Below are 9,379 nucleotides of genomic sequence, written 5' to 3' on the forward strand. Positions count from 1 at the left end.
AAGTTTTGATGGTAGGAACACGATACTAATGAGCCATCTTATAATTAAAGGAGATGAAAAAGAGAAAAATATATATTTTATATGTTAGTAAATATGTAACTCGTTCGATCATGAATACTTTACTAAGAAATGAGACTTGCTTACAAGGATTTTGAACATGAAGCGCTATCTTGCGATCGAGTTCCTCTAAAATTCGATCATACGCTGATACGTTTAGGATTTCATTTCACAGTCTCTTTCATTCGGTCCAACTAGACCGAGCATGATCCGAGCTCTCGTTCAGTGTAATGAGTTTCTATTCGATTATTTAAGCAAGCGTAGACTGTAATAGTCTAGTAAAATTATTTAAAGTTTCAGCGCAATGTGTTTTTGTTCAAAGCTTTCTTACGTAACGCGAACTAAAAGTTGTAAAAACAAAAATATATCATGATGTAAGTTAAACATTTGATTTTAAGGAAACCTTAAAGCATTTTACTTGCCTTTTTTCGTTATTGGTTACATTATAATCGATAACCAACTGGTTCCCATGTTATTTTCAGGATAGAAAAAAGGAAACACTGACGATTTTATACGACGTATTTTTATCATGTTATTTATTTTTTGCTCAATCAGGATCTCCCGTAACATATGTCTATCATCGTTGAAACTGTCTATCGCTCCAGTATGTGTGTTCACTTTTTTCCAATATTATTAAGCCTTCAATATTTTGTTACTTTTTCTGACAAATTATCCTAGTATTCTACCGAGGCTACATCAAGCGTAAAGAAATTATCCCGTACACAGAAATACCGATGTTTATTAGACACAAAAAATGTAAAAAATCAGAAGATATCACCTAACTTTGTTACATCGTTTGATCACCAAAAGCCTACCCAATGTGTAGATATAACGAACAATGAAAAGCAAAAGAATTTATATATACAAAATAAACAAGAATGGCAGTGTATAAAATTAGATTCTGGCAAACTTCGAAAACATTGTTTCATGTTATCTAAGATACGGTTAACATGTAAGAGAAACTAATATCTTTAACAAAAACATTGATATTTTATATGATAATTTGTTTGAATAGAAAAAATGAAGAATCAAATCATTATTTTTAGCTTTGGTAGTTGTAACAACCATGGCTGGATATGCATTAGCACCAGGGCCTTTCGATGCTTTTACATTTGTCGCATGTTCTATGGGTACTGGATTAGTGTCTGCAACAGCAAATGCTATCAATCAATTTTTTGAAGTTCCGTTTGATGCACAGATGTCAAGAACAAAGAACAGAGTGTTGGTTAGAGGTTACTTAACGTATGTAGGATATAGTTTCAATTGCAGAAGCATCCAGATTCTTTAGCTTAGAACTAGTGTTATATCTATAACAGAATTTTTCTAGTAGACCCGGCCATGCAATAATGTTTGCAGCGGTATCTGGCTTCAGTGGATTATTATTATTATATACCCAAGTTAATGGATTAACAGCTACTTTGGGAGCAGCTAATCTGCTACTGTACACTCTTATTTACACTCCTATGAAACGCATTAGTATTCTAAATACTTGGGTGGGTTCCATAGGTAAGTATATTATGATACTTTTGCTATTGTATTTAAATGTTTTTCACTATACTAACTGAGATTACATATCAACTGTTATTTAGTTGGAGCCATACCACCATTAATGGGTTGGGCATCTTGTGTTGGCAATATAATATCTCCAGGTGCTTGGATAATGTCTGGTCTATTATATGCATGGCAGTTTCCTCATTTCAATGCTTTATCATGGAATTTGAGGCCGGATTATTCACGTGCCGGTTATAGAATGATGGCAGTCACGAATCCAAAGCTTTGTCGTAAAACAGCATTACGTTATACCGCTGCATTAATGGGTCTTTGTTATTTAGCACCAGTTTGTGATGTAACAAATTATTGGTTTGCCTTGTTATCGACACCACTTAATGCATATTTTCTTTACCTTGGTATGTCAAAAACATATTTATACTGATATTTTGAAAAAAAGAAAAGGAAGAGGAATGAAAGTAAATTTAACTTTGTGTTTTCTCTTTTCTAGCTTGGGAATTTCACAAGCACTCTGATAGTAAAAGTTCTCGCAAACTGTTTCATTTTTCATTGATTCATTTACCTGTTCTTATAGTTCTTATGCTTATAAATAAGAAACAGTGGTATAGTGATGACAATGGACGGAGAGATATGATACCTTCCAAAGAAAAAGGCGATATTTACACAGTTTTAATGAAAACGATTGCATCGACATTTTCGAGCACTTAATAAACTACCTTGAAATTTACGTCATGATACTATAGGAATCATAATAAGCTGTAAGTTGTATATAAAGATGACTTTATAACACTTAATGAAGCAATTTGTAGTATAATTTGTGAATAATAGCAGTTATCATAACTGTGATCATGTATAAAAATCAATACAAGAGTCACAAAATATGATTATGTACATGTAGTAGTGTATATATTTATTTATTTATTTAATTTTTGTTTTTATAACTTAAAATATTATACAGTGTCATATTTTATCTTGAATAGCTTTCCGTTTCGCAGCAAATTCTATCGCCATTTGTCTTCTAGTCTTAGTTAAATTTCTGTGTCCGGCACAATCCAGATTTTCTGTGAAACATTTGTTTCTACAGCACTGTCGGCATAATTTATGAACACATTTGTGACTCTACGGGAGAAAACGTAACGACGAGATTAATAAATTTTATTCGAATTGATAACAAAAGATTATGTTTAAAATAAAGTTTTGCAAACCACTGGATTTGGACAATCGCAACACAAATCAGATCCTCTTTTCACAATGATAGCTGGTCTGTTGGGGCGGCGCGCTATTCGTTTGAGCTTCTTCAAGCGTTTTCGTGATATCTCATTTCCTTCTTCGTCTCTAAATTTTCTCTTGACCGTTTCATTTTGCTACAAAAATTGAATATCGAAATAATAATAATAAATAAATAAAACAATTATATCATATGACAAGGAAAAGGAAGAAAAGAATAATAGGGATAGGGATACAGATAGAAATAGAAATAGGAATAGAAATAGAAATAGAAATAGAAGTAGGGATAGGAAAAAGGAAAAGGAAATTGTTTGTGATAGAATAGTGGAAACCAACCGTTTCGATCTTTTCAATTTCTAGCTTTTGTATATTCTCCTCTGGAAGATGACGTATATATGGTTGGCACAACCAGGGAGGTAGTTTTAAATTATGATCTGAAATATAGAATGCAAGTAAGTAACAACGGTCATACTTTGGTGGTATATCACGATAGTGTAATTAAAAATACAAAGGAAAAGTGTATACACAGCCAGAAGGAAAGTGGATGTATATATGCCATACGAATGAAGAATAATGTATATAATGGAATATAATATAATCGAATATAGTGGTAGAGCCTACGAACCGGACATTTCTTCCTGCCAAATTAAACGACCTTCGTGATAAGGCAGATACCGATCCCTCAAAGCGTATACGACGTTTCTGAAGGATTCCATGGTAGAGTTTCGGGCCAAATTTTCTCTCTCTTGTTTATTTTCTGCTAAACAAAGTCTACTCTCTAGTTAAAAGAACGCTGAATGCATAAGTCGATTTGTAATTTCGAAAATTACTTATATAATATACATAGAGATTGAAAATAAACAGAAGCTACAAATAATTGATTTTTCATACGTACGTGTGTTGGAACAATTTAAAAAGATGACCACGAATGTAAGAAGGAGGGGCTGGGTAGCGTTCCACCAAATCTAAATATTCAAGAGCTGGCTCCCAACTAGGTGGATAACAAGCTTCGAATATGTACGGATTGTAAAGGTTGCCCTCTGCTGACATTACACCATGAACACCGGTTTCCTCTATACATCTTTCGATATCTTGCAGACACTGTATGTTACCATTCGCAAATACTGGAATTGTGACGGCCTGTCTGAACGTTTGAAATAACAAGAAATAACAACTTACTGGAAGATACACGCCAAATGAAGATACGAAGAGTAATTGTTAATCATACCTGACGGCTTTGATGTGATCCCAAGACGCGATACCGGTTAACGGACCTTTTTGTTCCCGAGTTCGTCCGTGCACGGTAAGTAATTGTGCCCCAGCGGTCTCGAGCATTTGCGCATACTTAACAGTTTTATCGATCTCCGCAAATACACGAAGCTTACAAGTAACTGGCACACGGAGACTTTTGCTCAAAGTACTTACTGTAATAGTTTGTAAGGAGAAAATAAATTGGAGATGTAACGTTATATTTAAGATTTATGTTACGAACCGATTCGTCGAAGCAAGTCCCAATCGTCTTGAAGGAAAGCACCATAACGACCACGTTTCGCGATAGCTTGAGGACAACCAATGTTTATATCCACTGCGTCGCAGTACGGTTCTGCCAAAAGTGCTGCTTCTAATAGCGTATTCGGATCGTTGCCACAAAACTACAATAAATGAGATCAATGCGAATATGTGTTAAAGATTAAAGTGGAGAGAGAGAGATGTGAATCGTATACCTGGACGATTAATGGGCGATCTTCGACAGTACTGGTAAGAGCCTCTCGTCGATATTTTGGATCTCGACAGAACACGGAAGAATGAAGCATTGGCGTGTAACAAAGGTGGGCACCATGACGACGACTTAACAACCTCCAGGCTAATTCGCTTGCGTCGACCATTGGTGCAACTACGTATCGTGGAGAACTTAATACATTTTCCCAAATATTCGTCTCAGATGTAGCAGAATCTGTGGCGAGTTGATTGGACGTGTTTACTGAAACTGATGACATCTACAAAAATATACGATCATGAGTACATAAGAGAAGGTAATTCATGAATTTTTCAATTTAAGCGAGCAGCATGAGTTTTGTTGAAAAGATTCTGTTCTTACGATATGGAAACGATTACTCACTTACGGTACTCACTTTATGATGTTTAAATCTAGGATGAAAGATGTGGTGCATTCACACAACTATTCCCCCCGTTTCTTCCCCTTTTTCTCTACCATATTCCCTTTTCACATTTAAGTTTGCCAAGAAAAGAACATGGCGGTTTTAGAGTTTACTGTTTATCGCGTATTAGAGCCGTTTTAAGCCGAAGAAGCAGCGGAGGAAACGATCGGAGTAATCAATCAATACGATGGATTTCACATTTCCCGTGAAAATGAAACGGGTCGCGAGCGACTTGTGAAGACGACAAAGGGCGCGGCACAGATGACGATGATGACGACGATGATGAACAAATGGAACGGTTGGAGAAGCCGGAATACGACGACAGAGAAGAATGCGTCGATCGTGGTGTCGCAGGTTTCGATAATTCCGATTCCAAAATAGGAGACAGCTTGATAGATTGCGTCATTTGCGATTTGATTTTGGCTGTTTGTCCTCTTCGAAAAAGAGTTCGCGTGTTCGATCTCCTATATGTCGTGGATTCTCCCAGCATTTTCTGTGATCGGACTAAGTTCCGATACTGTTGTAAGTCCAATGAATCGGATTCTGTGATTGACGGTGAACGATGCAACGCATGAGCTTTCGAATAAGATCGTCGTGCTGATGTCGCTGCTGTTGCGTCAGTCGCCAGCGTTTCGAACGGAACGATGAACGAAGGAGAGGCCGTGGCTGTGTGGAAGAGTGACGATGATGACGACGACGATGACCACGATGGCACCGTTGCCACCGTGTCCTTGATCGTCGTTAGATTCCGATTGCGATTGCGATTCCGATTGAAATCGGTAGTATCAATTTCCTTGGACTTTGATGTCTGCGACGTGTTGGTCGCATCCAACGACTGCTGTCGATTCTTCCTTTTCTTCCTGCACCTTCTTCTCCTTTTTCCTTTACTTAGATAAGTCCGCAGAAATCTTGCTATTCTTTCAACGGTTTCGCACGAGTTTGTGGAAACGCGCACCACCTGGTCGGACGTATCGTCACAACTGGATCGTTTTTTGGATTCCAACACGTTCGGCCTGCCGTTTGCCGTACAACAATGCATAGTTAATGGCGAATTGAGCGCGGCGAAGCAACAAAAGACAGGTGACGGTGTCGATAAACCAGCGGTGGTAGCGTTACAATCTCGAGACATCGTAGATTGTTCGGTATTGGTTGCTGCCGATGGCGATGGCGACGCGTCCGCGACCGTCGAAATGTCCATGGCCGACGTGCTTTCATCGAATCGCGATGATTCCAGCTTGTACGCCGAGAAACAAAGTCGGAAATTTTTCTTTTCGTTTTCTCGATCGGAGTAAGAGGACCGAGTTGAAGGAGATTTTCCTTCGAGAGGTTCGTTTCGGCTGTCGTTTATACCGCGACGCGAACATGAGTTTGCATTATTCGTAAAGGGTGATACTAGAGGATGAGGGGCAGAAATGAACTCGCAGAAGCCGTGTCGTACCCTTGTACTCGTAGACTCGGCAACTATTTGCTGCACGGTTATCGTGGAAGCGTCATCCGTAACTGTTGTTGGCTGATTGGTGAGTGTAGCGGCGGTAGTAGTAGTAGTAGCGGCGGTGATGGTGGTGTTTGTGGAAGTAGAGGTGGTGGAGGCAGCGGCAGCGGCCGCAGCCGCGGCAGCAGTGGCGGCTGCAGCGATCGCGACGGCGGCAGCGACAGAATTCTTCTCCCTTTTTTTTCGTACGTATTCGTAGGTGGTTAATCCGAGACAGGCGATGTAACCGTGAAAAAAGCATAAATGAAGTAAAAGTATTGCTACGATCGCCGAGAGAATTCCAATGGCGGAAATGGCAATTATAAGAGTGGTGTCCGAGGCAGGAACAATAAAGGGAATGACGGGATCGGTTGTGTTATTCTCCATTGTCAGATTTGAGAGTCGATCGAAGAATAAAGAGGAGGACAACTCGATGACGGAAAGACCAGTAACGAACAGGCTTGCTAAAATAGCGGAAATCAAACAAACTAGAAAAGCGCGATAGTTTCTAGCTCCGATGCAATTGTTGAGCCATTTGCAGTGATGATCGAATCGAACGATGCATTTGTTGCAAATCGAACAATGTTTCGTCCTCTTGCTTTCGGTGTTTATGTTGCAAAGATGACATCTACCGTCCTCGATCACGTGCGAGTGTTTCTCTCGGTCGAATTCCGGTAAAACCTTGTTCGTTGGCTGAGATCTGACGCGTGGATCCGCCGGGTCCAATAAAAGTACCGCCAAATGAGAGCAAATATGCGTAAAAAAGATAGCAGCTATCGCGATCGAAAAAACCGGACGTAAATTCGGTTCGAGAAGCGGCGTCAGTACCGCGAACGTATTTACCACAATAATTAAGATCACCACCCAGCCGGTCACTTGTTGGGGATGCAACGGAAGCTCAAGTCCATGCACGCGTCTAAACTTTCTGCGTTCCGGTCTCATCAACGTATTGCTTTGCCCCGAGCACCATTTCGATAGAATATCGTTCGTAATTCTACTTCCTTCGTTTCGCATAACGTAACGAGATCGTTTGTAAATACTTGCATCCGCTGCTAAATTATCCTCGAATCTGTCACTTTTCTCCCTTCGTCGTCGTATTCGTCGTTTTCGTCATCGTCGTTGTCGTCGTCGTCGTCGTCCTCGTCCTTGTCCTCGTCCTCGTCGACGACGACGATAAAGATAACGTCTTCCTTCCAGCTTTAATTTTTCTCATCCTCCTTACATCTTCCATTTTCTCATCGCTCTTCCTACTCTTCACTCACCGTTTTTTCTTTGATTCCTCGCCGTGTCATGTCCTCTCGAATTGTTCTTGTTTCTTTCTTGTCCTTTGTCCTATCGATTTTAAAAAATTTGCCTCTTACTTTAATTTTGATTCTGTTTTCTTACTTTTGATTCATCGTGGTCGTCTACGATCCTGCAGTACATGACAAGGCCCACTTGTCGAGAAACTAGATTCCACATCGTGCGACTCTTCTCGAGAATTCTCGGTAAAACTCGGTTTATGCCCCTTCGATGGAACGCGCGGTTTGAATCGATATTCGCATAGCAACCTAACAAACCTGTGTAAACCAGCCAAAACGTACGTCTTAGATTTTTCATGGATATCGTCGTAAAATACAATTACCTCTTTCCGATAATTTAAATGTTTCCGATTCTTGTTCTAGAAATGCGACATGCGTATTCACGTATAGATACCAACAACGTATTCGCATATTTTTTGCCAGCCACTTCTGCCTTTCAAACGCCAGCGTCCTTTCTAATATCTCTTTTCTCTTTTTTATATCATGTACTGCATTCGCTGTATTTATTCGTTTACAGACTCGCATATTTCAAAGCTTCAAAGTTGACAAATTTTGAAACAGCAAGATAACACGTTCATTTTCGCTATAAAAGCAGTCTCGAGGAGTTTGTTCAATTTTGTGTTTTCTTCCAGCCGTATATCGTCTCTCATAGTCATAGTTTCTTACAAGTTAATGTCTAAAATTGTAATAAATAGGCAGTGTCATTGGTTCATTCTGCGGTAATACATATGTATGTAAAAATGCGTGGCGAGCAGATGATACGATTCTCCACACCAATCACTATGTGGTTGTATAAAAAGATACATGTAAAGTATTTTAAAAAAGAAGTGGCTTGCGTTACATGACACTTGATGTGAAATTTCCGTTGTTACGCATTTCATTTGGTATAGAATGATTTAATGTCACTACGATCTGTGTGCGTCACTTTTACGGGACAAATAAAATTTGATATGTTTATGACTTTTTCACAAGTTTATATTTTCTGTAATACAATATTCTATAATTTTCTGTAATAAAATATGATATCGTTACAAATGTTAACCCTTTCACGACTTTATTATCGTTATTATATCGTTATTATTATTATCGTTGTTATTATCATTATTATCCTGATTCTTCCAACGTGGGTGGTAATCTCAACTTCTACATATGTCTTCCCTTTTAATGATATATCTACATATTAACATAGATATAAAATCGTACAACTGTTGAATTAAAACTTTCCCGATTTTGATTGACACACACATCCGCGCGCATGCACGCAGCTTGTGTCATATAACGAAATTAGAATTTTCCCTAGCCCGTACTACATGTTTTCTTTTTTTGTACGTTGTACATTAGATTCTCTACTTGAATTCTTGAGCTTTTATTGTTTCGATATTCGATCACGTACTCTTATATATATTTGTTGATTAAACAACGAACTACGCTATTGTCAAAATAAAATATACATATGTATGGACTAACCTTACTCTTAATTCCCAGCTGTGAGGTTAGTCGTCAAGTTTTGTCAATATTAACGCACGATGTAAAGGTACTCGTAGAGCAAAGTATACTTTTTTCTTGTTGCACAATAACCGTATATGTAAATAAGTTCGTCACTTGACAATATTCTAATAATAATTTTGAGATTTGTTTCGACGTACCACCTTGAA

At 38.5% G+C, this 9,379-nt stretch overlaps 2 protein-coding genes across 12 annotated transcripts; one reads left to right on the forward strand and one right to left on the reverse strand.

Annotated features, from left to right (window-relative positions):
• The first annotated feature begins 195 nt into the window (after positions 1-195).
• On the forward strand, positions 196-8,765 carry Cox10 (Cytochrome c oxidase assembly factor 10). Of its 6 annotated transcripts, none has more exons than XM_076618465.1 (10): positions 196-431; positions 540-661; positions 736-1,009; positions 1,104-1,299; positions 1,385-1,563; positions 1,647-1,964; positions 2,057-2,324; positions 3,154-3,825; positions 3,892-4,096; positions 4,271-8,765. In XM_076618465.1, exons 2-7 carry the CDS (start codon positions 587-589, stop codon positions 2,272-2,274), a joined length of 1,260 nt encoding a protein of 419 aa, XP_076474580.1. In that variant the 5' UTR covers positions 196-431; positions 540-586; the 3' UTR covers positions 2,275-2,324; positions 3,154-3,825; positions 3,892-4,096; positions 4,271-8,765. The 6 variants fall into 6 exon arrangements, with proteins under 6 accessions (XP_076474580.1, XP_076474589.1, XP_076474582.1 ...); XM_076618474.1 differs by lacking the exon at positions 4,271-8,765 and having other exon boundaries at positions 3,154-3,245; positions 3,323-3,825; positions 3,892-4,262; XM_076618467.1 differs by lacking the exon at positions 4,271-8,765 and having other exon boundaries at positions 2,589-3,825; positions 3,892-4,262.
• Positions 2,465-9,371, reverse strand: Dus1 (Dihydrouridine synthase 1). 6 transcript variants are annotated; one of them, XM_033327267.2, is made up of 10 exons: positions 8,048-8,249; positions 7,810-7,982; positions 4,518-4,790; positions 4,286-4,445; positions 4,022-4,217; positions 3,689-3,937; positions 3,419-3,564; positions 3,130-3,227; positions 2,772-2,930; positions 2,465-2,685 (listed from the first exon to the last, which is right to left on the reverse strand). In XM_033327267.2, the coding sequence occupies exons 1-10, from the start codon at positions 8,247-8,249 to the stop codon at positions 2,527-2,529; spliced, it is 1,815 nt and encodes a 604-aa protein (XP_033183158.2). In that variant the 3' UTR covers positions 2,465-2,526. The 6 variants fall into 6 exon arrangements, with proteins under 6 accessions (XP_033183158.2, XP_033183163.2, XP_033183167.2 ...); XM_033327272.2 differs by lacking the exon at positions 8,048-8,249 and adding an exon at positions 7,686-7,755 and having other exon boundaries at positions 7,810-7,948; XM_033327276.2 differs by lacking the exons at positions 7,810-7,982; positions 8,048-8,249 and adding an exon at positions 9,192-9,371.
• Between the last annotated feature and the right edge of the window lie 8 nt (positions 9,372-9,379).

This window comes from Bombus vancouverensis, chromosome 1 (assembly GCF_051014615.1).
Source record: "Bombus vancouverensis nearcticus chromosome 1, iyBomVanc1_principal, whole genome shotgun sequence".
Classification (NCBI taxonomy): domain Eukaryota; kingdom Metazoa; phylum Arthropoda; class Insecta; order Hymenoptera; family Apidae; genus Bombus; species Bombus vancouverensis.

Excerpts from the sequence above, each read along its gene's own strand:
- Cox10 (XM_076618465.1), top strand. The coding sequence starts at position 587 with ATGTTATTTATTTTTTGCTCAATCAGGATCTCCCGTAACATATGTCTA. Across the intron at positions 662-735 it reads TGAAACTGTCTATCGCTCCA|TATTCTACCGAGGCTACATC; the intron begins GTATGTGTGTTC and ends AAATTATCCTAG. Across the intron at positions 1,010-1,103 it reads ATCTAAGATACGGTTAACAT|CTTTGGTAGTTGTAACAACC; the intron begins GTAAGAGAAACT and ends CATTATTTTTAG.
- Dus1 (XM_033327261.2), bottom strand. The coding sequence starts at position 7,437 with ATGCGAAACGAAGGAAGTAGAATTACGAACGATATTCTATCGAAATGG. Across the intron at positions 3,228-3,418 it reads TTGGCAGGAAGAAATGTCCG|ATCATAATTTAAAACTACCT; the intron begins GTTCGTAGGCTC and ends TCTATATTTCAG. Across the intron at positions 2,931-3,129 it reads AAATTGAAAAGATCGAAACG|CAAAATGAAACGGTCAAGAG; the intron begins GTTGGTTTCCAC and ends CAATTTTTGTAG.